The following is a 27,593-nucleotide window of genomic DNA, read 5'->3' as shown; positions in this document are numbered from 1 at the left end:
CACTCTGAGCAAAGAGGCTGGAAGACAGGGGGACCCCAGGAGTGAAGGCAAGTGCGGCAGGTTGGCGTGGGGGTGCAGAGGGAGGGGCTTCCTCACCGGTATGTTGCCACTGGGAGCAGGGCTGGGGCCAGAGGGCTCCCCAGGTGCCCAGTTGGTATACAGCAGAGGCTCCTGCTCCACCCACTGGAAGTCCCTCTGAGAGGCATGGAGGCCAATCCAAAGGTCAAAGGTCACATTGGGCAGGCTGGCTGTGATGAAGGCTACAGTTCCCCAGAAGAGAGAATTATGAGTGACAGGACAGCCCCTTGCTCACTCGGCTCTAGCCATCTTGGGGGAGGGGCGGTGGGATCGTGTCAGAGGATACTGGGGCCCTCCCATGGGCTGGCCCTACCTTGCTCTAAGGGGTTGGCAATGGTGACCAGTTGGGCCTCTTGCTGTTCACAGGAGAACTGTGCCTCTGACCACTTCACCCGGTCCTGAGGGTCCTGGCCCTGGATTCGGAAACACTGGGGCGGAGGGGGAGACATGATGTCCTGCCCCACCATCCTGTCCCACAAACCCAGAAACTCTGCTGTGCAGCCCTCAGTGGCAGGCCCTGGGAGGCTTTGAGGGCTGTGAGAACAATAAATCAGAATCAGGACATCTGGGGCTCCTTGAGCAAGGCTCTGGCGCCCTCTCAGCCCAGCACCCCACATTCACACACACGTCCCTACACTCGGGAGAGTTTGTCAGTGGCAGGATTTCTTTGGGTCACCAAAGTCTCTATTACCTATGACAGCAGAGCCTGGACCACGCATGGAGACAAGGTCTGTCTCGATTTCAGCTAAACACGTTTTTGAGTGTTGCCTGAAATCCGCTATTTTACCCCATGAACTTAAAAGTTCACCTGTATGATATCCTTATCTTTTTTTTTAATGTTTATTTATTTTGGGGAGACAGAGCACAAGCAGGGGAGAGGCAGAGAGAAAGGGAGACACAGGATCTGAAGCAGGCTCCAGGCTCCGAGCTATCAGCACAGAGCCCGACACGGGGCTTGAACCCATAAAGCGCAAGATCACGACCAGGGCTGAAGTCGGACTCTCAACTGACTGAGCCATCCAGGCGCCCCCATCCTTAGCTTTACTTTCGAATGATTTTTACTAGGCAGCAGCCTGTAACTCTGTAATTTTGTTTCTCTGTTCCCACCTTCACTACTTCTGTAAGGTCAAAGGAACCCTGTGTGGGAAATCTTTCAAGTGAAGACTATTTAAAAATGAATGACTTCCAGTGATTTCTTCCTTGGTAGGATGGAGGAGAAAGAAAGGAAGGAAGCTTTGGAGTCACAGAGGGCCGGGGGACGTGCAGCTCAGATTCCAGATCTAACTTAACCCTTCTGTAAAATGGGATTAAAAAAATCTGCCTTTTGGGGTCATTTTAAAGGTTAAAGAGAACAGTGCACAACACAGGAGCAGGAGCTTAACAAGTAAAAGCTCTTACTATTACTCTTATGAGCAGCTCTAGCATGAGCTTACTGATGCAAATGTCAGATTTGGGGTAGAAAACTATAAGCCCAGAAATAACGCAAGAGTTTGGGGGAGGTTTATCATGAAGCCCATGCATTTGGTTTCACAGAAGCAGTTCAGAGACACTGAGGCCTCCTCTAAATAACTAGCAAAATTAGTCACAAGATGAGAAGCAGCAAGGTCACACCCGTATCAGCAAGTATCAGCAGTTAAAGAGAGGAAGTATTCAGCCCAGCCCAACAAACACTACGGGACCTCCTATCATGTGCAAGTATATTTAGTGATATGTCAGGAGCCAGTGGCCCTGCCCTCCAGGAGCTTAAGGCTAGTGGGAGAGGTGGATCCTTACCCTCTCGCCCTACATCCAAATGCTATGGGGCTGCAAAGAGGGCAAAAAACTAGCAGAGCAAGGTATCTGGGGCCAGGTAGCGAAGGGGCAAACAGCCTCTCATAATTCAAAGGCTTCTGACAGGGGAGTAACTGGTATCTTCACAATGATGCTGATGCATTAAGACAGAGACCAGTTAGAGGCGCCTGGGTGGCTCAGTTAAGTGTCCGACTCCGGCTCAGGTCATGATCTCGCAGTTCGTGAGTTCAAGCCCTGCGTCGGGCTCTGTGCTGACAGCTCGGAGCCTGGAGCCTGCTTCGGATTCTGTGTCTCCCTCTCTGCCCCTCTCCCGCTCACACGCTCTCTTTCTCAAAAATAAATAAACATAAAAAAAAATTTTTTTTAAAGAAAAAGACCAATTACCTACACATAATATATTGTTTTATATCAGGTAGGAGAAGCCACAAGAGTAAGTTTTTGAAAAAGGTAATGACATGAGAAAAATGCTCACAATACAGCCCTGAGAAAGAAAATCGTGTTACGTAGTTTGATCGTGTTAGGTAGTACAATCTCAATTATGTGGAAAAAGGCAAGAAGCGGAGTAATGATATTAATAGTGGTTATTTCTGGAGAGGATGAGTGAGTGAATTTTATTTTTTTCTTTCTGTGTTTTCTGAAGTTTTAATAATACACCTGTTTGTTTCTAGAAAAGGTATAATATTCTCTTGAATATTCTGAAGACAGTAAGAGCTCCACGACACCAAGGGCTGGCTGCACTCCATTACAGGACAAAGATTTACGGATTATATGATCCAGGGTTAACTAATCTAATCCTCACAATTCGGCTAAGTGGTTTTACAACCTCGGCAAAGCAAGCAGGGACTGAAGCTCGTACTCATGATGCCAGCACAAACAAAAAACCGCTGCTCCTCTCAGCAGTGTTTTCACCACGAGGTGAAAACAATGAAGGTCTAATCAGATCTATAAGTCAACCCACTAGTGCAGAAGTAACCACTGTGGGGAAGAAATTCACACTCTTGAAGGAACATTTTGAAGCCCTGTTTGGAAACATATCCCTTCTGATTCATGTTACCGCCCCAAACTTTCCTATCTGCACACTCAGAAGCCTTGGGAAAAGAATTTCCTAAATGGCGTTTCCAAAAAAATCTTCCAAAGGCTTGTTCTTAAACCATCTTAATCAGATCTTCTGATTAGTTTATGAGGCAGATTAGTTTAGAATGCGGAAACTTCGTAGCTGATTTTTAAACAAAAACCTTTGTTTAACTGGTAGAAAGACTGGAAAATGAAAAAAGTCCAACCAACAATGAATGAACTTTTTCATTCTGATGTATTTGTCTTTGTGAGGCAACCTTTTCATCTACAATAACCATTAAATCCAAAATAATTCGAACTTCAAACAAGACCTGTGAAGCCCCAAATCACAAAGTGTCAGACCAAGATATTTTTTTAAATAATGAAATAATGCAATTACCTTCTCTTATCCAAATTACTTAAATACAAAAAATTATTATCATTGATCATTTTTGAGGCCTTTTCTCATACCACTAATATAGAAAACATTTTTAAACTTAACTTAAAAACACTTTTTCAAGGGGCCCCTGGGTGGCTCAGTCAGTTGGGCATCCAACTTCAGCTCAGGTCATGATCTCACAGTTTGTGAGTTCAACACCCCCCTCCACCCAGCCGCCCCTCATCGGGCTCTGTGCTGACAGCTCAGAGCCTGGAGGCTGTTTCAAATTCTCCCTCTCTGCCCTTCCCCCACTCATGTTCTGTCTCTCTCTCTCTCTCTCTCTCTCAAAAATAAATAAACATTAAAAAAATTTTTTTAAATACTTTTTCAAAAAAATACCTGTATTCTCTTTCAATCTTTAGCTCATGCTTTATATACTTTTGTTCTTGTGCATATTTTAATACATATAACATTAATCACATTAGTACAGAAGTAAATATATACATATTCATACACATATATACAATGTACATACATATTCTTTGAACGTTCAGTATTTTGTTTCCTAACAGGAATTATCAAAATTATCAAACATTATCGAAATGTTTGGCAACCACTAATCTCGAAAACTCACCGCACTATGTGGACACTCTACCTGGTGGATTAGAAGGTGCTACCAAAAGAAGTTGTTTTCCAGGGAGTCTAGCCCCAGCACCAGGGCTAAGCAGGAGAGACGTTGGTGGGCATAGGCAAGGGGCCACGAATTTGATGTTGCCGAAGGGCCAGGACTCCTGAAAGTCGGCCTTGCCGTGTTCACATCGTCTCCCCTGACTCCCTTGGGGGGCCCCCTCCCCATCTCCTACCTTATTGAGGAACTGCTTCCAGCCAGAGGGGCAGCCCCCCAGGGCCGTGGGCGGCAGGTCTGGGGGCTGTGGCTCTCCAGTGCTGTTGCTGCGTTTGCAGATGTAAGGCAAGGCTGTCAGGCACCTCTGGTCCCCCCAGTCCTCTGCAGAAAGAGGGGGGCGGTCGCTCTAGCATAGGGCAGGGCGGGCAGCACCCTTACCTCATGCCCTAAGAAAAGAGCATGGGGGTCAGGTGCCTGTATCCAACTCTATCTAAACTCTAGTCCTCTATGGCTGCTGGACCGTGGGGACAGGTCCCCTCTCTGGGTCTAGCCCCTCTTGGGTTGTGGGAACAAAGAGAATGAGAAGAGACTGTCGGCCCTGCCTAGGCTCACCTCACTGCCCCCAACATCAACTTTCTCCTGGGCTTCTGCACCCTCTCTGCCCCCGCCTTGCTCTCACCTCGGCTGGCGGTCATGTACACACACTTCTTATCCTTGCCGATGGGCCGAGGTTTACCGGGTGCCCAGGAGATGAAGTTTATAATGGAACCATCTGTCCACCTGCAATGGCACCAGGCAGAGGTGACTCCAGCATTGGCCCTGGGCCCAACCTCCCTTGTATGCAGCAATGAAGGCCACCAAAAGGGGGGCAGGAAAGGGCCCAAGTCCAGGGGCTCCAGGCTGAGAATGAGGCTACTGAGCTCAGGGCAGCTGGGGACCCAGAGACCTGGTGCCTCCAGGGAAAGCCCAGCCCTCCCTGGGCTCTCATTCTCTACCTAGAAAAGCCCAAGAATCCCAGAGCAGAGGCCCAAGGGCAACAGTGTGCTGAGATACCTATGTGCTCCTGGTCCTCGCTGCCTCAAGCCTCTTCATGCATGGCAGGTGGGTACTGAATACAGAGAGAGCCCTCTGGACACCATATGTTCTTGCCCATGTCCTGAGGGGGCCTTATTCAAGAGTGGCCCCAGCATAATATGAGCTGCCATTATTTGGTGCCCAATTATATGCTGGATGCTGTGCTAAGGACTTCACATACCTTCTTTCTAATCCTCAGAGCAATCTTACCAGGCAGCATTATTCTCATTTTTAGGTGAGAAAATCAAGGCCCATTTGATCAAGGCCACACAGCCAGTGAGGAACAGAGCTGGATTCAAATTCAGGTCTATCTGCCTCTGTCCTCAGCCTCCCTAGCTCCCACCTGGGCCGTGGGTGGCCATCCAGGCATGTGTATCCCCCACACCCGCTACCCCCCCCAGGAAGGCTCCTACCTGAAACGCCCATCACTCTCTGCAGTGTGCAGGCCGATCCACCAGTGCTGCTCCTGGCCCCGAGAGAACTGGGGAAACCGGTCAGGCAGATGAGGGGTGGCAGGGCCTCTCCTCCAGGTCCTGCCCGCAGGCCCCTGCCCGCTCAAATGCTCACCTTCTGGAGGTTGTGCCCCAGGAAGTCCAGCTCGGCCTGGCTGTGCACGGAGGCCAGCTCGGCCTGGAACCACGTGCAGATGCGCTGCGCCTGGGCCCACGTGGAGTGGTGCTCGAAGAACTTGTACTCGGCCTCCTGGAACCGCAGCCACTCCCGCCGGCCTGCGGGGGCAGTGTGAGCATGCGAGTAGCGGCCAGCCAGGGTTTGCTTGCTCTCCCGGTGGGCAAGGCCCGGTCCAAAGGCAGGTAGTAGGTGGCTTTCGAGCCGCTAGGACCCGGGGCAGGAACCACTCCAGGCCCACGCTTGCCCCTGCTTGGAGACGGAGGCCGACAGGGCTCCAGGCGTCCCGATTCCCCTTCCCTGGGCTCGAATCCCTAACTCCTTTCGTTCCATCTCAGCCAGGCCCTGCCCGGGAGGTGACGCCCCCTCACCCTCTCCACACAGCCCCGGGGGGTGCGGGGGCCTCACCTTGTGGGCTGACGTCGGGCTCCCGCACGTCTGTGCCTACAGGGACAACAGGGACAGAGACGCTGCAGGGAAAGGAGACCCCTCCCCTGGATTCCCGGCACCGACGCCATTCACCCCATCCCCCCGTTTCCCAGCGCCATCCCACCCAACCTCGAGGGATCTTGCAGATCCAGTCCAGCTGCGTCTCACACTGCATGGCCACCCACTGCAAGGAGGCCAGGTCGAGCACTGCACAGCCCCGGATGTCGTCGTCGTCGTGCCGGCTCCGGTCGAAATTGTGATAAGAGAACTGGAGGTCGAGGTACGAGAGAGTTATCAGGCACGAGGCACACGCTTCAGCGTCCGAAGGACAGACGAACAGGGGCCCGACCTGAGCTGGGAACCCCTAACCTGGGCTGGACGCCCCTCCCCCCTTTCTTTAACGTGTGGGGTCAAGCCAAATACCCTAAGTCCTCTAAACCTCGCCCACCTCCAGGACCAGTCCTGCCCGGAAAGACCACGCCTACAACCGAGCCCCGCCCACCAGCTGGCCTGTCCCCTCTAGGCCGGCTCACCCCCAAGCCGTCGCTCCAGCGCCAGCTCTGTCCCGCTCCGGGATCTCGACGGTTCAGACCAATCCAGAACCAGTTCTGCTCGTGGATCTCGGGCTCTGATTCACTTCAGCACAACACAGGGGTGGGGACAGAAGACATGGGGATAAGAGGAGCAGTCCCAAGGGCCTGGGGCCTCTCCCGTCTGGACTTCACACCCAGAGAACTGAGCTCGCTGGACCAGATGCCCAGCTCACTGGGGGAGGGTGGCCTGGCTCCCTTCCGGTGGGGTTTGCCCTGCCAGCAAGACTGTGGGCTTTCACTTCAGGATTTCAGTAAGTCGATGGGGATGGAGCATTGACCTGGGGCTCTGAACTCAGATAAAAGTAGATTCCAGTCCGGGGTCACCCGTGGAGCAGCTCCGTGTCAGTGGGCAAATAACCCAACCTCTCTATCAGCCCACATGGGTCAGTGGCAATGTCTACTTCGTAGGGTTGAAAACAAGCCTGAATGAGGATTAAATGTTTAGTGCAGTGCCTGAGACGTGGTGAGAGGCCATTGACAAGAGCTGTATTTACGTCAAATAACGTAACCTTGATGTTTGCTGGGAAGACATGGCCCTGGAATTAAGATCTCAGGAAGCCTGGTCCATTTGGCCTTTTCCCAGTGCCAAGGGGTTAAAGGTGCTCTGTGTCATAGGGTGCTGGGAGCCCACAGGACAGACACAGGGTCCTGGAGGGACCCCCATGGGCAAATGCTCACTTTTGTAGCTTTTGTCCTCCTCTTTCTCAGGAAAAGCGGTTTATTGAGGAGAGTGGGTTGTTACGGGATGGTGTTGGGGGTGTTGGGTGTTGATGCTCAACTTGGATCAGCTTGCAGAGGGATGGGAAGGGCAGTTACTTTTGTCAAAGTCTGTGAGTCTGAGGGGGCCACTGCTGGCTCCCTGACACTGGTGAGCAACAAAGTTTCCAAGTCCAGGGAGACGACGGCTACCTGAGGGAGGACAGCATGGTCCTGGCACTCGCTGCGGATACACAGGTCATTCTGAGCCCTCGGACAGGCCTCACCGGGGGCGCCCTCACCCTGCCCCCTGCCCTGCGCCCGGCAGAACCAAGAGCCCACCCAGGTGCGTGCAGGCCACCGCCCCAGGCTCCGTACCCAAAGATCTTGTTGAGCATGTTGGCCACAAAGTGCTCCTCCTCATAGCTGGCCAGGCTCAGCAGCTGGGCTCCCAAATCTTGGCAGGCCCTCTGGGCCTGCACCCAGCTCTTTTTATCCTGCAGCCGCTCTGAGCTGAACACCTACAGGAACAAAGTCCAGGTGTCCCAGCTGTCCCCATGGGTCCACACGCCCTCCCATGACAGCAGTGGGGAGGGGGGCTGGGGCCGCACTGGACGGGGGTGCAGGCTACCTAAGACAAGACAAGCCTCAGAGAATGAGCTCCAGGGAGGGGAGCCAGCACAGCCAGCTCCTAGAGAATACCCCTGCCCAGACCCCTGAACCAGCCACAGTGTGCTGTGGGCCACTCCCTTCCCCTCCCTGGACTCTTTCCTCATGTATCAAAAAAACTTGGACTATGTCAGTGGCTCCCGAACCCAGCACGGTTTAAAAATTTAGGCCCCACCCAATCTAGCAAATCCCAATCTCCACAGTGGCAGCCCCAGGCGTTTATTTTTATCAAGCTGCCCAGATGATGCTGAAAAGCAGACATCCCAGCCCCAACATTTGGGAACCTCTGAAACTGATTATCTCCATGATTTTTTTTCAATCCCTCACATGTATATCGAGCACCTATTATGTGCCACACCTGACATTCCACTGACAAGACTGTCATCAGAAATTACCTCTGTCTGCAAGCTGCTGTGGGGAAACATTGTCCCTGGGGCCCAGTTGCCTGGATCGAGCCTGGGCCCTGCTGGGGCTGCCCTCACCCCGGGCGTGCAGCTCCTTTGCTCCCGCTTTTCTCCCTCCTCCCACGCCGGCAGGCTGCCTACCTTATAGCAGTGCCGGAGTTTGGGGTCTGACCCCCAGCCCTGGGGACAGGAGCCGGTGAGGCTGGGCGTGGGGTCTGGCCCAGGCAATTCAGGCGTCACCGGTGTGCCCAGGCTCTGCCGGCAGATGTAGCGGGCCCGGAACGCGGTACAATTCTTCACCTCCCACAGCCCCATGGCGCTGCCTGTGGCCAGGGCCACACAGCCCCCACGGCTGTACCCTGGAGGGGGGAGCAAGAGACCCGTTTGCTGAGGACTCGTGGTCCAGTCCTCCCCACAGGGCACCACCCCAGCCGGGCCCTGCACACTGGGTGACCAGCTCGGCCGGCAGCAGGGACCCGGAAGGGAATGGAGGCAGAGTCCCAGCTCTGTGTTTACTCCTGCGTGAGATCTTAGGCAAGTCGCTTAACTTCTCTGAGGCTATTTGACCATCTATCTCATCAGGAAATTGAAAAGGCTACAAAAGATAATGAATGTGAAATGGCAATAATCATAATAGCAAGCACCTGTGCTAGCATCACATACAATAATTAGGCACTTCACATCTATTAATCCATCTCAACCCCGAAGTACCTTATCCTCATTTGACAGATGAGAAATTGAGGCTCAAAGATGCACCAGGCGGTTTGGCCCCAGACCCTGTGCCCCTAACCATTTCACCACACTGTACCAATAATCAGTTTACTGGGAAGCCCTGGGACTCGGTCCCGGCAGGGCAGGTCCATATGGCCTCCTGGCTTCACCAAGGAAGGTCAAAGAAGGGGTTGGCCAAGTGCCGTGCGGGAAGGGCTCACCAGGCTGGTCACGGTTCCAGTGGGTGTACATGACCTCATCCCCGCTGAGCCAGCGGAAGGAGCCGGTGCTGTTGAGGTCCTGCAGGGCGGTCCAAAAGTACTCGCCGTCCCAATTGTAGATGAGGCTGCTGACAAAGGCCTGCTCAAACCTGTAGAAGAGAAGCTGGTCAGGCAGGGAGCTCGCCCCAGCCCCGACCACTCCCTGGGCCACAGGCCAGATGCCCTGCCCCCCCAACCAGTAACTTGGGGGACCCATGGGGACCCTACAGCTGACACATAGCAACCAAGCTCCCTGCCCACTGCCTGCACCTTCGTGCCTTGCTAAGAAAGTAGAGAAAATCAGACACAGCCAAGGCCTCTCTTGGGCATCCAACCCATATCTACACCTGTTCCTGCTCCTGCCCCTGCCCAGGCCCTGCCCTACACTGGGGTCACTTAATAAACGGGAATCATTCTCATGGCAATATTAGAAAAAAGGTCCTGAAGTCATTTGAGGCTCCCAGGACTCAGGTCCCTCTGTGCTTAATGTTACAACGCCACCCCGTTTGGTGCAAGGTCCACATTAGGCATTGAGACAGGCGTTGAGGGCTAGTCTGGGTACACGGTCCCGGCCTGTACCTGTTGGTGATGGTGACCAGCTGAGAGCCGTGATGGGTGCATAGCCGCCGGGCCTCACCGTAGCTTACTTGGTCCTCTCCCAGCCAGTAGCAGGATGGGCTGTGCCATGTCCAACCCTGGCTCGAGAGAGTGGGCAAAAGAGGGACGTCCGTGGGAAGGACTCTCCTCCCTCAGCCAGAATTCCTGGGGTGGGGGATGCCATGGTGGCACCACTGAATGTGCCACAGGCTTGGGCACAGGACAGAGGGGACTGGTTGGACACCAGAGACGGCTCTTCCTGTGCTGTGTTCTGCATCTTACCACTTCACTTCCCCACTCCCTACCATCACCCACAACTGCCAGATCAGAGGTGGAAGCATGGCCCAAGGGCGGCTGATCTGGAGGCAGCCAGTGACCCGCCTGTGGGCCAGTGAAGAAAGATGGGCGGCCCACTGGACTCCTCTCTCGGGCATTTAAACCAAGAGTCACGGTGGGAAAATTGCCAGTTGGCTGCGAGACCAGAGCTGAAAAGCTGGGAGAGCTGCCAGGAAAGGCTGGGTAATCCTCAGGTCCTGGAAAAGGTACAGTGAGCAGAGGAGGCAGCTAGCCTGGGGTGGGGGGACGGACCCTCAGCGAGGAGCAGCGAAGCTGCTCCTTGATGGTTGGTCCTCTACCATCCAACCCCCACGAGACCAGGCAAGGCTTCACCCAACAGACCTCCCGCCCCTTGGGCCACCCTGAGCTCTCTGCTCCTGCCTTTCACAACAGCAGCCGAGGCTCAGAGAAATTAAGTGATCGGACTTTGTACACAGACAGTACAAGGTGGAGCTCAGACTTGAACCCACACCACAAAGGCTGCTCCTGTCCTGACCACAGCCCTGTTCCATCCTAAGATGACACAAGGTGCCTGCCAGGGCCTTCACCTCCAGGAGCTCTTGAAATGGGAAGGCCTGGGGTGGATTTGAGGTTGGGAGAAAGTTACAGCCCCTTGAGCATGAGCCCAAGCAAAAGAGAAGCTGGTGGGGCGGGGCGGGGGGGAGGGCGGGGGGGGGAGGCTGTGCTAAGACCCCAGGTCTCCCAGGGTGTTAACTGGGGCTGCTCAACATTGCACGCACATTTCAGGTGGCCCTGGGGCCAGGGCCATTAGTCACTCCTCCTCTCTCCCCTGCCCCCACCTCACCCAAGCCAGGACAGAGCCCCCGGGCCAGTCCCTGCCCATGCCGGCCCCCCAGATGCTTCAGCAGGGCCCCTGCTCTCTCTCCTCCCCACTTCAGGTCGTGCCTGTCGTTGTATCGGGCTCCTCCCCGGGGGAGAGCATGGGGTTCAAGTGAGGTGGGGGTGCGGTAAAGGAAAACAGAGTGAGCAGCCAGACTGGCAGCAAGGGGCTGGCAGGAACGTGGCCTCGGCAGATGGAGCCACCAGGGGCCAAAACATCATTAAGTGTCTTTTTTGAGTAACCTCCCCTTATTCATCCACACCACTTACGCCCCTGCTTGGCTGAGGGCCAGGCTGTGGGGAGCCTGGGAGGGCCTGGAGGAGGACATGGGTCCCTCATTCATACACGCACTGCCCCACTAACGTGGGCAGTCCTGGCCCTCTCCCTCCCTGAACATCTGGAAGCCCCTGGGGCTAGGAATGCAAGGAAGGAGACACCAGAAGGGCTTCATTCCTCCAGGAGACAGACAAGCGCACCGTGTGTCAGACGGCAAGGTGTGGGCCAGCAGAGACAGAGCCGGCGGGCGGGGGTGGGGGATGCACCCCGGCAGTCTCACTCAGGTGAGGACTTGGGGGCCTGCCCGCACCCACCTCCTGTTCCCTGCCGCCTCTGAGAAGTAGCTTCCCCAAAAAGAGCGGGGGTGGGGAGCTCTGCTTCCTCCCAACAGCCCCCACCCTACCCCCACCCTGCCTCAGCCACTATCACTCTTTCTGGAACAGAGCAGTGTGGAGAGCAGGAGGAAGGGATGTGCCAAGCACGGGAGGATGCCGGGGGAGGCTGCCCCCTCCCTCCCTCCTCTGGGAGCCCCTCTGGTTGGCCCCACCCAGGGGCAGCTCCAGAAGCACCCTCACCTTCCGGCAGCCGTGGTCCTCCTCGGCGGCCCCCTGGCTCAGCTGGCCTGCCTTCTTGCAGATGGACGGCAAGGATTGGTTACAGGGGCTATCATTCCAACGACCTTCCTAGGGACACAGGATGAGGGAGAGTCTCAGCCCCCCCTCCCCCAAACCCTTTGGCGGACCTGACTTTTAGACCTGCCCCTGCCTCCAACTTGTTGTGTGATCCTGAGCAAGAGACCTGTCTTCTCTGTGTTCCAGACTGTCCTGTGTCCCCAGTCTCCTCGCCAGCGGTTTATCTGCCTTTAGCTCCATCCAGAGGGCAGAGGTGTCTGTGTCCCAGTCCCCAGGAGAATGCCTGGCACGTGGCAGACACTCAACAAATAATTGTTTATAAATTTTTAAATAGCGTCCCTTATGCCAGATGGCTCTGTCTCTGCAGTCCTGGCACCGTTTTGCAGCATCTCACAGCAGAATGTCCTGTCTGTCCCTGGAGTCCATCCTCTGTCCCTCTGACTTGGTCTCTTTTTAAAGGTTCTCTTGTCTCTACTTGAAGCCCTACATCAATTCCTACATCTACCCACACTGCCTCTGAGCCCAAACCATGGCAAACAGCCATCACCCCATAATTTTTTGAGGAGACAGGACCCTGGGCTGGGTAGGGCTGGCACAGAGCAGCCCAGCCAATGGAGTGTGTCCACAAAATGTGGCTTCTGATGCCACCTGCCGGTAGGCAAGGGCAGCCGGTAGACCAAGATCGTGCCAGGCAGAATCCAAAGGCTTCACAAGAATTAACTCCTTTAATCTTCCCAATGACCGTATGAGGTTCGCACTGTTAGTGTTCCATTGACAGATGAGGAAACCAAGGCACAGAGAGGTTAAGTAACTTGCCCAAGGTGCCCCAGCCAGTTGGGGGTGGGGAGGATTCAAATCCTCACGATCTCTGCACATGGAAGGGAAGGGGCTGGTGGGGAAGTGGGGGATTCTGAGAGGCCATGGGGTGGTGGTATAGAGGCAGAAGCTGACAGCGGCACCAGGAGGGTGGGGAGAGGGGGTTCTCACCGGCCCCCAGATGGTGACACAGTCTTCCAGGCTGTCCCGGAAGTTGTTGGGCTCAAACGGGTGCCAGTGGGTGAAGCTCACGAGGCTCCCATCAGACCACTCAAAATTCATCTGCAGTTTCAAATCATTGAGGCCAATCCACAGCTCCTCCACCTCTGGGATGCAGCAGGGGACAGGGGAGAGAAGACACGGAGAGGTCAGCCTCAGCCACCAGCAGCAGAGGGGCAGTCCCACAGCCTCTTGGGTGGGACCGGATGGGCGCTGGCAAGGCCCTGCCCTCCACTCCGGGTGTGGACGAGCAGCCGCTCACCTTGCTTGATCTGCTTGGTGATGAACTCCAGCTCGGCCATGCTGTGGATGCTGAGCAGGTCGCCCCCGCCCCGCAGACACGCCTTCTTGGACTCCTGCCAGCTGCGCTTCTCAGCCTGCAGGCGGTAGCAGTGGCCCTGGAAGGGCTGCCAGCTGGGCTCGCACTCCACCTTCACGTTGGCCCACACGTCTGCGGAGACCCACGAGATGCCGTTCAGGACCAAGCCACCCAGCCAGGATGCCTTGACCCGCTGAGTGTCAACATGGGCAGGGCCCTGAAGTCACCTCCTCCCCACACCTGCCTCAGATCAGCCCTGGCTGCCAGAACAGGCCCGAATGCTGAAAGGTTCTAAAAAGACAAAGCCCTCCAGGGCTGCTGGAAGCCCAGAAGCAGAGCCCCAGGAAGTGGTGGCAAATTTCACCCAGGACAGGACAGCCCCTCCAGCTAGGGCTTTCAGAAAGAGATGAGTGGGGAGACTCAGGTCAGACCAGCCCTGGGAGCCTCAGTTTCCTCCTCTGTAAATGGGATTTCCTGGGGTGCCTGGGTGACTCAGTCCGTTGAGTGACCGACTTCGGCTCAGGTCTTGATCTCACGGTTCGTGGGTTCGAGCCCCGCGTTGGGCTCTGTGCTGACAGCTCGGAGCCTGGAGCCTGCTTCGGAGTCTGTGTCTCCCTCTCTCGGCCCCTCCCCCGCGCATGCTGTTTCTCTCTCTCTCTCAAAATAAACATTAAAAACATTTTTTAATGGGATTTCCTATTATAAGATTCAAACTTAGCTCATGTCCACCTTGCTTAATAAATGAGACCACTGTCACTACCTCAGAGAGCATATATTGAGTGTGGACCCAGTGCTGACCTTGGCAGTCCAGGATGTAGGGATGGGGAAGTGGGGCCACCAGGCCAGAGGCCCAAGAAGTCACTTGCTCCTTCCCCTACCCTCAGCTCCACTCAGGGCTGAGAAACTAACCAGGGACAGGCTCTTCCTCACCCCCACTTCCATGCATTTCAGGGTCAGTCTCTAGAGATCGGGGTCCCAGAGCAGCTGAAGCAAACAAGCCCTCACTTGGGCCTTGGCAAGAGAAAACAAGACTTTACTAAACCACCCACAACGTCAGGCTCGGGCAGGACTCTGCCCAGCCAGGCAGGAAAGCATGCACCCACTGGAAGCGTCACCCCAGACCGGGATTCTGGGATCCACTCCATTCTGTGAGACGCTCCAGGGTCCAGCATAGTGTTTCTCAGAGGCTTGAGCCTGAGCTGACTCACTCCTCGGCTCTGACTTGTCAATCATCTCCTGGGCCTCCCGGCTAAGACCCAAGGCTGCCGCCACAGACAGAACCCAAGTTCAGACCCAAGGGGGCCTTCTTCCAGCTGTTGGGAGGAAAGAAACTCAGGAAATATGGATGCTTTGCGGACACAACGGTGCCTGCCTTTGGAATGACATGCCTTGCATGATGAGACCCAGAAGACAGAACGCATTTGAGAAATTGCTCGGAAAAGATGCCTCATGCAGAGCAGGATGAAAGAGTCAGTCCAAGGCCACAGACACATCTGCAGATCCAGGAGGCCTCAGAGGAGACCTCCCCCAATGGGGCCACACTGGGGAGATCCAGGAGCCAGGGGACTTGGTGAGGAGCTAGGCCCAAAGGGGGCCACAGATAGGTCAGGCCTGCCCACAGTAGGGCCCTCCTTCCTTCTAGGTCTGAGAAGACCTTGACTTGGTGCCTGCCCCAGGCCCCCTCTAGCTAGAGGGGAGGTGCCCTATGTGTGGGGTGCCAATCCCTAGGGGAGGAGGAGAGAAAGCAGTGGCTCCCACGGCTACTGGACTCCTGTCGTAGCCCTTCCAACCCACACTGACGAACATCCTCTGCTACCCACGGTCACGCTCCTTTGGGCAAGGCCCTGTCTCCAGCCTTACAACAACCCTGCAAGGGGTAGGAGCTTATTCGCGATTTGCGCTCAGAGACAGAGCTCCTTGCCCAAAGCCACACGCAGCAGTCCCCAGAACAGTGCTGTGCCCATTACCCCAACCTCCTCCATAGGCCCCTACAGATATCTCTGTGAATCGCAAATGTGAGCAAGACACTCCCTGGCTTAAAAACCCGCAGAGGCTCCCCACAGCCTACCTGGCCCCACCCAAACTTGACCCAGCAGCCAAGACCCTTCAGGGACTGGCTGCAACCTGCCTTTCTGAACTGTTCTCTTCAGCATGCCCTCTAAGCCAGGGTGCCTTGGCTGCACCTGCACACACACCTTGCTTGACGATCCTGTGAAATGGAGGCCAGGTGGCGGGGCTGAGAGTCTGCATTTAGAACAGCATCACGCCGCCGGTCCAAACACCACACCCTATGAAGAGTCTACACTCCAACTAGACTGCAATCCTCACCAAACTTAAAGCTGCTGTATACTCCCATGCCTCTGCACCTTTGCACATGCTGTTCCCTCTGCCAGGAATGCCCTTCCCTTACACCTCTTTACAGTCAACTTAAAAAGCCCAAATCAAATGTCACGTCCATGAAGCCCTCCTTAACTCTCAGGAGCTTAAGCAGTGTCTTCTCTAGGCATGTCTTCTCTAACATTTATTACACATATTTTTATAGTGGTACACAACTCGGGATAGTCCAATTGTGTGCTGAGATGTCTGTCACCTCCAGCTGAGTGGGACTGCTACAAGGACCGTGCGGATTACCAGCATTTAACCACATTCCGGTTAGTCCCTCAGCAGAGAGTCCCTTGCGTCGCCGGCCGCCCGACAGGCCCGTCCCCCGCCCCGCGCCGGGACCTCCGCTCACCGGGGGACGGGCGCTCGGCCGTGGCGTTGGGCTTCTTCTTGCACACGTAGGGCAGCGCGATGCTGCAGTCGCGGTTCTGCCAGCCGCCCGAGGACTCCGTGCGGATCACCCCGCAGTTCTCCTCACTCGGGTTGTCCGGCTGATCTGTGGGGAGGGGAGGGGAGGGCGCCAGCAGCCCGGGAGAGAGATACTCACTCACACCCGGGCCTCCTCCGGGCCCTCCTCACAGCCTCCGGCTCCCTCGGGGCCCCTCGCTGCCTCTCACCTCCGCCTCCCCCTCCCCCCTTGGGCCCAAACCCTCCTCCCGACACTGGTGACCGGCCCCCGGGGCCTCCCTGGCCGGGCTGCCGGTGCCCTGGGTGCAGCTGAAGGGACGGACAGGGCCTGAAATCCAGCCCGTGCCCCAGGCCCTGCGCCCTGAGGAGAGGGCATCGGGTTCTAGTTTACGCAAGGCCACTGCACGGGCCCCGGGCCCCGATGGGGCGGGACCCGGTCCAGGAGGGGGTGGAACCTGCCCCGCCGCCCCTCCCCCACACGGCCTGGAGAAGGGTTCCTGGGGAGGAATAAATAGGAGACCAGATGCCTGTGCAGTCCCCAGGCCACCCTGCGCCCGAACCCCACGCCTCACCACTCTCCCAGTTGAGGTACTTCAGGGGCGAGTTGTCCGACCACTGCCAGCCGCCACTGGTGTCCAGGTCATTAAGGCCAATCCACAGCGTGGAGCTGTAGCCAGTGAGGAGCCCTGACAGCAAGTCAGAGACAGTGAGAAGGGGACTGGCCCACCCGCGGCCCTCCCACTGTGTGGCCCCCCCCCCCCCAAGGGCATCCGTGCCCCACCAGCAGGAAGGGCCCAGGGCCCTCCAAAGATGGGCAGCAGGGCCCAGGCTGCCGCCGCCCTGCCCTGCCGGGGCCGCCAGACCCAGGATCCCCCCACCCCCACCCCGGGGACTGCCCTGCCGCCTCACCGTTGATGTAGGTCTGCTCGTGGATCTCCGTGATACTCAGCAGGTCCGCCCCCTGCTGCTCGCAGCTGGCCCAGGCCTCCCTCCACGACAGCGTGGACTGGAAGTTAAACTGGTAGCAGCTGTCAGTCAGCTGGTCCTTGTCCCAGAAGGTCTCACAGTCGTTACCTGCCACCACGACAGCGGGACATGGGTCCCACACGGGAGTCCCTCAAGGAGTGCAGACCCCACACACGCTGCTCCGCGCTACGAGGAGGGGCATCTTATCACCCCAGTCCGGCAAGTTCTTCCACCCATGCTGAGGCCCCTCGTGGTCGGCCTCCCTCCAGGAGCCACCCTGGCCCACCCTCTCCACCCTGCTCTCACTCTTGATAGGGCAGAAGCCCCAGCGCTCGTCCTTGCCGTAGTCCTGGGTGGTGGCACACCACAGGTGCCCATCCTCACGGCCCGTGCTGGTGCAGCTGTGGAACCACTGGTTGTCATACTTGAAGGGGATGGTGCACGGCTTCCCATGGGAGTTTCCCTGGATGGTGTAGACCTCTGCAGAACGGAGCCAGTGTCTTGGCATCTGGACCCCAGAGGCTGCCCGCCCCCCCCCCCCACTCCACTCAGGGAAAACCTCCTACCCCAGGGAGCTAGGGATGGGGCAGCGATGCGAAGGCCAAAGTGGCGCTTAAGGCTTTGAGGCCCCCTCCGCCGTCAGATCAGCCAAGGAGCCTGGGAGAGGTCCTGCTGCTCATCCCACAGCGCTGGGAAGGGGTCCCCCCAGCGCCCTTCATGCCTGTCCAAAATCCAGCTGCCCCTCCCCACAAGTTCCATCTCAGAACTCAGGATGTCTTACAGGAAGAGGACCCCCCTGGACAGAGCTGTCCACCACAAAAGGCCCCTCACCGAGTGACCCCGGTCCCCGGTCGCCCCTGCAAAATGGGGAGCAAGACACCAATGGGGTTACTCTAGGGTCTACCCTGGAGAGTGGGCCTGGGAGAAGGGAATTTTAAATTTACGTGATACGCTTTTGCACCGTTTGAGGTCCTCGCAAGCATGTATTAATTTTTTAAGTCCTTAAAAATAAATGCTTTGAGGTTAATATTCTTAATTATTCCCAAATGCTTCCCATTACAATTAAAGATACGGCTGCCAAGGGTCTGTATCTGTCGCTCCCGCATCTGTCACTCTGTGGCTCCAGTCCTCCTGACACTGGGGCGGGGGCCCACCTCTTCCCGGCAAGCGGCCTCTCACCATAGTAGGGCCGAGCGCACAGATCCTCATCACTGCCATAGATGCGCCACTGGCCACCGCGGGTCTGGTCGCCGCGCTCGGGGCTGCCGGCCTTGGATGTGTTGCCAGTACGGCCCCCCAGGAGCAGGGACAGCTGGTCACCCAGGGTGCGACAGTGCCAGCGGAGGTTCAGGGCCTCCCGGTCACACTCGTACATGCCCAGGGAGGCTGTGGTGTTGGTGCCCGGCCAGCCCGTGCCCAGGCACTGCATGGCACCCAGGTTGAAGAGCCGGTTTCGGGAGACCCACTTCCAGCGCTGGGCGGGAAGGCTGGCGTTGCAGGCTGGGGAGACTCTGACTTGCCCACCCTGGGCCTCCAGGCAGCCCTGCAGTCCATGGCTGAAGATGAGGAAGACGTTGGGTTCTGGAAGGGAAGGCAGGGCATGATGCCATCCCAGGGGCTCTCCTGGCTGGCTCTTGATGGCCAGTGCCACCTTCAGATGCTGCCCCTGAGCCTGAAACTGGCTGCATGGCCAGCCTCTGCTCTAGCCCCATGCTCAGCCTAGAGGCAGGACTCAGCCCTCCATCCCACCTTCAAACAGCAAGCCCGACTCCACCTGGCAAGTTGGGCGCTGTATACTTTTCCCAAGATCTTGTGAGGAGCAGTGGACACACTGACATCACTCAGCACATCACAACTTTATCCCAGGCTCCGTGACACAGTGTGGTGTTCCCACCAAAGTTCCTCTCTGGCCTGGAGTAATTGGTCTTGTTCTTCCCCTTGGCCCCTCAGCTTCACTGGCTCCTTCCTTTCCTGACTTCTAGAATCTTCTAGAATGCCCTCCACCTCCATATCCAACCATTCATGCCTCCCAGAACCATTGCACACCATTTTTTAAGCAGCATTTAGCTGGGCTAAAGCTAGGGCTTCCCCCAGTCACTCATCAATTCACCCATCGCCTCACTGTGCAGACACTCTGGGGAAGGCAGTGAAACCCAACCTGCCCCCGAGCACACTGACTTTACAGATTAAGAAATGGAGACTTAAATGTACGGGAAGTTGACAGTGGTTGCCTGGGAGCTGGGCTGTGATGGGAATGGGGGATGACTGCTAAGGGGTACAGGGTTTCTTTTGGGATGATGAAAATGTCCTACAGTTAGAGTGTCATGATAGCTGTCAAATTCTGTGAATAGAGTAAAACCCAATTAATCGTGTATTTTAAGTGGATGAGTTCTTTGAGACATGACTTACATTTCAGTAAAGCTGAGAAACAGAGGTAGAGAGGGAGAGATGGAAGGAAGGAAGGAAGGAAGGAAGGAAGGAAGGAAGGAAGGAAGGAAGGAAGAAGGGAGGAAGGGAAGGAGGGAGGGAGGGAGACAGGAATAAAAAAGAGAGAGGATCACGGTTAGTTCAGTCATGAGGTGACCTGCTCACGGTGTCACACAGCCAGGAAGCAAGCCCAGGCCTGACATCCATGTTTCATCACCTAGTTGTACACAACACACACACACAGCACATCCCTGTCACCAAGGAATTTTTGCATCCATGAACCACTACCCCCTTGGGATAATTTCCAGGTCTTAAAGGCATGAATCTGACTGCTAGGGTACAAACCCCAGCTCTGCCACTTAACGTGTGACTTGGGCAAGCCGCATTCCCTCTCTCTGACTCAGTTTCCTCATCAGACTATTGTAAAGGTTAAATGAGAGAATACCTGTAAAGTGTTTGGAGCAGGGTCAGGCACACAGTAAGAGCACTGTAAATTATTGCTGTTGCCATTTATTATCATTACTATTCCATGTTATAGGTAAAGAAATTGACTAAGGGTAGTGAAATGATTTGACCGATCACGAGGCTGGTCAGAGAGGAGCTGAAATTTGGTCCTGGTCTTCGGAGTCCAAACCTCAAGCTCCTTCTGTTCCACCATGGTCTTATCATCCCTCTATACGTCATTCTCTTGGCCAGCTAGAATGATTTTTTAAACATGTAAGTGAGTCCCAAATCTTTTAAAAAATAATATTGGAGTGTTGAAGGTCATAAAGTAAACAGTGATGAATTCAATGACATAATAATCTTTTCCATGGCAAAAAAATACCATGAACAAAGCCAGAATTCCAATGACAACTATATACATAAATTACTGGTGGCAAATAGCTTATTCCCTAATATAAAAAGTTTCTACAAAAAATAGAATGAATTATGAGGAAAATATCAGCAGCGTAGTAGAAAAGAACACACATACACAGCTAAAAAAATGAAATGCAACTGGCTCGTAACTATTTGAAACAGCCTCACTCGTAGTAAGATATAAAATAACATACGTGAGGTAAGTTTCCCTCCTACTTAAAGTCCTTCAAAGGCAATTAATTCATCATTCTTCAAATAAAATTCAAACTTCTACCATGAGCCACAAGATCCTACATGATCTGGTCCTGCCTACCAGTCTGATCCTGGATCACACTTGCTCCTTGCTCAAATCACAATGCTCTCCTTTCCCTTCCTTGAACAGGCTTGGTCCTTTCTTTCTTTCTTTCTTTCTTTCTTTCTTTCTTTCTTTCTTTCTTTAAGGTTTTATTTTTTTAAGTAACCTCTACAACCAACATGAGGCTCCAACTCACGACCCTGAGATCAAGAGTCATGTGCTCCACTGACTGAGCCAGCCAGGAGCCCCAGGCTTCGTACTTTCTTGCCTCAAGGTCTTTGCATGGTTTTTTCTGCCTGATGTTTCACTTCTCAGAAAAGTCACATCTTTAAAGAGGCCCTTCGGGGCGCCTGGGTGGCGCAGTCGGTTAAGCGTCCGACTTCAGCCAGGTCACGATCTCGCGGTCTGTGAGTTCGAGCCCCGCGTCAGGCTCTGGGCTGATGGCTCGGAGCCTGGAGCCTGTTTCCGATTCTGTGTCTCCCTCTCTCTCTGCCCCTCCCTCGTTCATGCTCTGTCTCTCTCTGTCCCAAAAATAAATAAAAAAACGTTGAAAAAAAAAAAAAATTTAAAGAGCCCCTTCGGACCTGTAGTAGCTACTCAGTTACTTTCTATCATATTGCTCAACTGTAGTTCTCTTCACTATTTATTATTCTCTGATTTTTTTTCAACATCTGGGTTCTCTGTGCACCTTTGTCTAATGATTATTTTTTCTCTTGATTATGGGTCACTTTTCCAGCTGCCTGCAAGTCTAGTAATTTTTGTTACATACTGGACATTGTGGGTAATGTTATAAAGAGTCTGGATTTTTTTTTTTTTTTTTTATTGTATACAGGATGTTGTGGATGACATGTTATAGGGAGTCTGAATTTTTTTTTTTTTTTTTATCTTCCTGAAAAGAATGTTGAGTTTTGTTCTGGCAGGCAGTTAAATTACTGGTGGATCATCTTGATCCTGTAGAGGCTTGGCTTTAGGCTTTGCTAGGGTGGGGTTGTTTTGGTTTCGCCTTTAGTCTTAGGGTGCGGCTGTTAGCCTTGGGTTTAATCATAAGGTGAGACCCTTCTGGAGTTTCAAAGGAAAACCTTAGGCAATTACCAAGCCCCTCTAACTTAGTGGATCTTGAATTCCAAACTCTGTTCCCTCAGGACCAGGCAGCATCTGAAACCTCTGTCTCTCAGCTGCTGTTTCTTGGTGGGTTCCCGAATGCCTCGCCCTGCCCATGCACAGTTTAGGAGCTTCCGGAAGCCCCAAACGGTGACCAGTAAAACTGCTACTTTCTGTCTGAGGTCCTCAAATAGGGCAGTGCTCTCAGGGAGATATGCTGCTTAAATGAACCTCTCACCTCATCCACTTCTTTTCTTTTGGCGATTTTTTTCCTCCCCAGAATCTGCCTGTTTTTGATTGCTCTCAAACCACTGTGTTTTATATTATATCCTTTGTGTATAAGTACCCTTGACTAGAGAGTTAGACTGGTACCAACTACACTGGTATTTCCAGAAGCAGAACTCATTACCTGACATGTTTCTATTTTGTGTGTCTCTCTTCTTGTTCATAAGCTCCCAAGGACTTTCTCAGTCTTTTCCACCACAGCACCCAAAGCACCTACAACTCGGCCTTACACCCAGTAGTGCTTAATAAATACTGGATGAACACGTGGATGAATGAATGAATGAAGGAATGAATGAGCGAACGAACGAAACTCCTGCCTAGATAACAATCACAACCAATCAGTCTATCTTTCTGTTCCTTGATCCAGCTGCCAAATTAATTTTCCTAAAACAGAACACTGTCACAGCTTCTGTCACTGAGTGCTCAAAACACCACGGTAAGAAGGCTGATGGTGCAGGGACACTGGTCACTCTATTCTTCAACAAAACCAGGATGGGGGTCCTCTGTTCCCTCCCCACAGCCTGCTCCTTCCCTTCCAGCCACACTCTGGAACCATAAACTGGCCCCATGACTTAATCCAGGCCTGCCTGAGGCTCCTCTAAGGACTGGGTGTTTGATTCTCAAAACGTCCCCTCCAGTGAGAAGAGTCAGTAGTAACAGAAAGTGGCCCTTGGCAGGGGGTAGGGAAAGGGCATGGGACCGGAAAAGGGAGAAAATAGTGCTTGCTTTTGTAGATGTTTCTCAGAGATGGGACAGGACAATGCAGCCCAAAACATCACAGGAGCCCACAGCAGCCCAGGGGGATAGAACCCTCTGCTCCTTCCCAACCAGAAAACCCACATATGGGCTGAAGCGTTCCAGCCAGGCTGTGCATCATAATAAATGGCAAATGAGGGGTCTGAAGGGGTCTGTGTCAGCCGGGGGGAGGCAGTCCCAGGGTCAGGCCACCTTTCCCTCACTTGACAGATGAGGAAACTGAGACCCAGAGAGGAGAAGAGATTAGGATGCCCAATCGCAGTACTTTTCAAGGTGTCAGTTTCCTGCTCTGTCACATGAACCACGCCTGCAAGTCCCCTCCATCCTAGGACATCCTAGGTTCTGGGTTCAAATCCACGCATCTTCCTGGTGCACCTGCTGTGTGTGGCATGGCCCAGGCAACGCTGGGGCCAGGAGGAAACACACAGCACTGTCCTGGTTAGAGAAGGACAGTGGGTTTGGACATGGCAGAACATGAGGCAAACAAGCCCTTAAAAGCCAGGTGTCTGGGGGCGTCAGAGAGAGCTGTGCTTCTGGAGGGGGCGGGAGACTCTCTGAAGACACTGAGGGTCTGGAGGAGGCAGGGGTGAAGAATGCAAGTCAAAGAACTGCCTTGGCAGCAAATGAGAAAAGAACAAGGAATTTGGGAGCAGAGGGGTGGGAGGCAAGAGAGCTACAAAGGGGAAGCTGAGGGGGATTCTTGGAGGTGGATCCAGGGGACTTTGCCAAGCTGGGACCTGAGTGGGGCGAGTTCCTGAGAGAGCATTTTCCACCCAAAGTCTAAGGGGTAGTGCCTGGGCCCTCACAGAAAGGAGGCTCTTTCTCCAGGGCCCAATGCAGGAAGAGATCAAGCCCAGCCTTGGCTGAGCTGGAAATGGTAAGGGGGCGAGGGAAGGGCACAAAGGTGTTTGAGCCGAGACCGTGTTCTTTGCAGCCCTGTGCTCAGCCAGCCCGCATGAGGCAGCAGAGGGAGCTCAGGGTACAGAGGCCTGATGCCCCCCCCCCCCCATCCCAGGAAGGCCCCCTCCAGCCTTACCCATCCCTTAGCCTCACTCCACATGCCCTGGGGAGCATCAGGCATCAGCACAGGAAGTAGAAATGCCCCTCACTAGGGTTGTGGTACGTACATCCCTCAAGGACAAGGACGACCTCCTGCATTTTGTTTGCAACCACACCACGACCAGCACACTGTTGTGCACCGGGTTGTGTGTGGCTCCTTGTGTACTTGCTCAGTGGGTGAATAAAGAAATGAATGAAACCGGGCAGGAAGCTATGTGTTGAGCACATCTATCCATCCATCCATCCATCCATCCATCCATCCATGCATGCATGCATTCATTCATTCATTCATTCAACAAACACGTATTGAGAATTTCACAGGTGCCAGGCACGGTGCCAGGTTCCGAGAGTACAGTGGGGAGCAACAGAGACATAATCTGGCCCCCACCACCATATGGTCTGGTTGGCACTGGGCTCTACATGGAAGATATGGAGATGGTGACAGAATCCCTGAACCTCACTGAACTTCTCTCAGTCTCTGGCCTTTGTTTTTGTCTGTCCAATGAACTTCCCATCCCTTCTTCTTCTTATTTATAATTTTCTTGCTCTGGCTACGTGAGTGGGCACAAGGCTCACTCCTGGCCAGTAACAGTGTCCATCCCCCTGGCACGGTGACTGGGCACATAACTCAAACAGGGCTGATCAGAGGCCTCCCCTGGAATACGTGATTTTCTCTCCCTGTTGTGATCGCTACACTGCGGCTGCCAATGGCCATGTCTCCTACCATGAGGGAAAGACCTTCTTCCTGCTACAGACGAGAATGGGGACACTGCAGAAAGAGACACAGCTGAGCAGTGGAAGGGGAGGAAACTAGTCTTCATGTGCTGAATACCCAGTCCCAGACCCAGAGTTCCTGTGGCTCTTCTTCCAGCCTGTGAATCACTCCGGCTCATTGGCAGCCACATTCCCCCTTTGTGCTGAGCTTGTCTACAAGGGTTTCTGTCCTTGTAACCAAAAGGACCCTGATAAACACACAACCCTGCGTCTTGGAGCCACAGCCTCTCTCCCAGCCTCCTTACTCCCCAGAGGCTACCATTCCAGGATTCCCTCTGACCCTCAGACCAGCAATGGGCCTCTTGGGCTTGTCAGAGGAGGTACTTGGAGGCCAGACCCCCACCCCATCCTCCTTAATCACCCTTCTGCCTGCTCCCCCAGAGGCTTTCTCACTTGTGCAGATGACAAGCATTTATGACTAGGTACGACGGGGAAATTAGACAATGCAGCCTCTGGCCTCGTGACATTTACAATGAAGCCGGAGAGGCAGAACTCACGAAGCAATCCATGAAAAAGTTACAAGCAACACGTCAGCCAGTGTGTAAAACCCCCAGGTCCAATTCATACTGCGTGGCTGGGGATGAAGGTGTTGGAAAGCATGGATTTTCCAGATAACAGGAATCTTTCTGCTGCAGTGTCCACACTTCCTTCCTTCTCAGACATCTCCAAGTCGTCAGCCTAGACATTTATGCCTGTGCTCAGAAGCAACTGGGTTTTAAGGCTATGTGCCCTACATTGAGGAGCCCCTGTCTCCTCCCTCCCTGTTGACTCTCACTGTGGCCTCTTTTCCTTTCCCATCTGCTGTGAGGTACACGCAATGCTTTGGCGGAGTCCTGAGGCTGAGTGCAAAAGATTCAGAACTGTCTCTGTCTCTCAGGAGCAAAGCTCTCAGCTGTCCCAGCAGCTTCCCGGCACTCAGCCCAGCAGCGAAGGCAGCCAGAGGTCTGACCTCGGATAAGACGGCTGCTCTCCATTACAAGAAAGACACGGTGCTGAAGGAAGCAGAGGGGAAGTTAATTCTAGCAGAGTGTCTGGCACTCAACAGACTCTCAAAATCTGCTGAATGAGAGGCATGTCAAACAAAACCCTGAGAGGCACCAGCAGAGACAAGAGCAAGGGAAGGTGTTCCAAGGTGGGGGAATGGCGAGAGCAAAGATTGGGGACCCAGTCACCAGCCTGGCTCAGCTCCTAGGGACCAGCTGGTGAGCCCTGGGGGCTGACCACATTTGGTCCCCGGGGGCATGGCAGGGTGACCTCTAACCACTGAGTCTCTCGTAGTTGGCCCTTCTCCTCAGGCCTCCTCAGGCCACGCAGAGGCAAAGGGTCATCCCAGGGAGAGCCAGGGGCCAGTAGGGCCACCAGCCAAGAGGAGCAGCTGCTTTCAATAAGCTGCTTGGCCCTGAGGCCAGGCCTGGAAATGTCCCTGAGTCAGCAGAAGCTGCCAGCCCCTCCCTGTTGAAAAGCTAACCCTGGGGACCCAGCACCCCACCCTGCCCTACCTTCTGCTAGAAGGTCCATGCGCACATTGGACCTGGATGGGAGAGGCGGGGCATCCCTTCACAGAAGGGCAGGACAGTTACAGACACAGGGGCCCAATGCCCTGTCCAACTGTGCGATATCTCCACCCAAATCCTGGGCGATTGTGGGCTTCCGTCTACTCTCCACCCTCCAGGCTTTTCACACTCTCCTCCCTCCTCCCAACCACCCCTGCATTCCAGCGGGGCCAAACTGCCTGCTCTCCATTGCTTAAAGTGCATGTGACCAAACTCGGCACACGCAGCCCCCCTCTGCTGCTGTCACACGTGTGTGTGGTGTCTCTCCCTCTCTCCCTCCAGCCATGGTGAGCTTCCTCTATCAGTAATTTCTAGAGGTGTTCTTCTCCCCCCTTAAAACGTATGTGCTGCAAAATGTGACCTGCTCCATCCCAGGAAGATGTTAAAGCAGACTCTGGGCGGGAACGGGTTGAGGTGGACTTGTCACGTCCACGTAATAAACGCAAGAGAGGGGGTACGTGAAGCGGGTGGGAGCGACCTGGATTATTCGTAAAATCGGAGAGGCGATTTTCACCTTCCTGCAACTCTGCCGGGTCCCCCCACCCCCACCCCTCGGCCCCCACCCTCCGGGCTCTCTGGGAACCAAATACTCTCAGGCCCTGGCCTCCCCTCTGGCGATTTAGTGGTGTTTGATCTCACCCTCTGCCGGCTTTTGTCTCCTCAAACTAAGGCATCACAATCTTTGCGGCCTGTCCTTTCCCGGGCCCCATCTGGCAGGATGAAACGGGGATGCCGCCGGGCCCCTACAGAAGCGATCACGCCTCTAAGCTCCGGACGGACCGTCGGCTCCCAGGCCTGTCCTCTGTGCCCCTTCCCCAGCTGGACTCCTCACGGGAGCATCCCCGGGGCGGGCACACCTCGACCCCTTCCTCACCCCGCCCCAGGACCTGGGGGCAGGGGGCCGCCGGCCCCCGGAGTTCTGGGTCCTCGCGGCCGCGCGCCCCCCTCCGCGCCGCCCCCCTTCCCGGCCGCGCGCCCCCCTCCGCGCCGCGCCGCCCCCCTTCCCGGCGCCCCCTCTCGGCAGCGCGCCCCCAGCATTTCGGCGCGGGGCCTCGGCCCACCGGCTCCACGGCCCCGTTCTGCGAACGCCGGGTCTGCGCGGCCCGCGGCCCCCGGCGCCGTCTGCCAGCCCGCAGCCAAAATAAACAGCGCAAAGTCACTTCCTTCCCCCAGGGGGCCGCTTTCACAACGACGGCCCGCTCAGGTCGCGGCAGGAAGTGGCTTTTTCTGGGCCGGCACCGTCCAACCCCACTGGCCCGCCCGCGAAGAGCCAGCTTCAGGACTGGAGGCGAGGCGCCCAAGTC

At 54.9% G+C, this 27,593-nt stretch overlaps 1 protein-coding gene across 2 annotated transcripts in view; it reads right to left on the bottom strand.

The window, feature by feature from the left end:
* MRC2 (mannose receptor C-type 2) overlaps positions 1 to 27,593 on the bottom strand; it is a 52,434-nt gene that overhangs the window by 4,346 nt on the left and 20,495 nt on the right. For both annotated transcript variants that reach the window (XM_060645780.3, XM_060645781.3), the window contains exons 2-22: positions 18,361 to 18,762; positions 17,488 to 17,661; positions 17,125 to 17,289; positions 16,788 to 16,901; positions 16,160 to 16,303; positions 13,369 to 13,557; positions 13,059 to 13,213; positions 12,015 to 12,122; positions 9,969 to 10,084; positions 9,351 to 9,499; positions 8,560 to 8,777; positions 7,724 to 7,866; positions 6,590 to 6,692; positions 6,186 to 6,324; positions 6,036 to 6,071; positions 5,568 to 5,728; positions 5,414 to 5,481; positions 4,606 to 4,706; positions 4,165 to 4,307; positions 392 to 506; positions 97 to 260 (exon numbers count right to left, since the gene is read on the bottom strand). In XM_060645780.3, the coding sequence (XP_060501763.2) occupies positions 97 to 260; positions 392 to 506; positions 4,165 to 4,307; positions 4,606 to 4,706; positions 5,414 to 5,481; positions 5,568 to 5,728; positions 6,036 to 6,071; positions 6,186 to 6,324; positions 6,590 to 6,692; positions 7,724 to 7,866; positions 8,560 to 8,777; positions 9,351 to 9,499; positions 9,969 to 10,084; positions 12,015 to 12,122; positions 13,059 to 13,213; positions 13,369 to 13,557; positions 16,160 to 16,303; positions 16,788 to 16,901; positions 17,125 to 17,289; positions 17,488 to 17,661; positions 18,361 to 18,762 (3,107 nt within the window). The remainder of the gene's footprint in view (positions 1 to 96; positions 261 to 391; positions 507 to 4,164; positions 4,308 to 4,605; positions 4,707 to 5,413; positions 5,482 to 5,567; positions 5,729 to 6,035; positions 6,072 to 6,185; positions 6,325 to 6,589; positions 6,693 to 7,723; positions 7,867 to 8,559; positions 8,778 to 9,350; positions 9,500 to 9,968; positions 10,085 to 12,014; positions 12,123 to 13,058; positions 13,214 to 13,368; positions 13,558 to 16,159; positions 16,304 to 16,787; positions 16,902 to 17,124; positions 17,290 to 17,487; positions 17,662 to 18,360; positions 18,763 to 27,593) is intronic.

This window comes from Panthera onca, chromosome E1 (assembly GCF_046562875.1).
Source record: "Panthera onca isolate mPanOnc1 chromosome E1, mPanOnc1 haplotype 2, whole genome shotgun sequence".
In the NCBI taxonomy this organism is placed as follows: Eukaryota; Metazoa; Chordata; class Mammalia; order Carnivora; family Felidae; genus Panthera; species Panthera onca.
The sequence above is the reverse complement of the archived record's forward strand: the minus strand, read 5'-3'. Positions and strand labels throughout refer to the sequence as shown.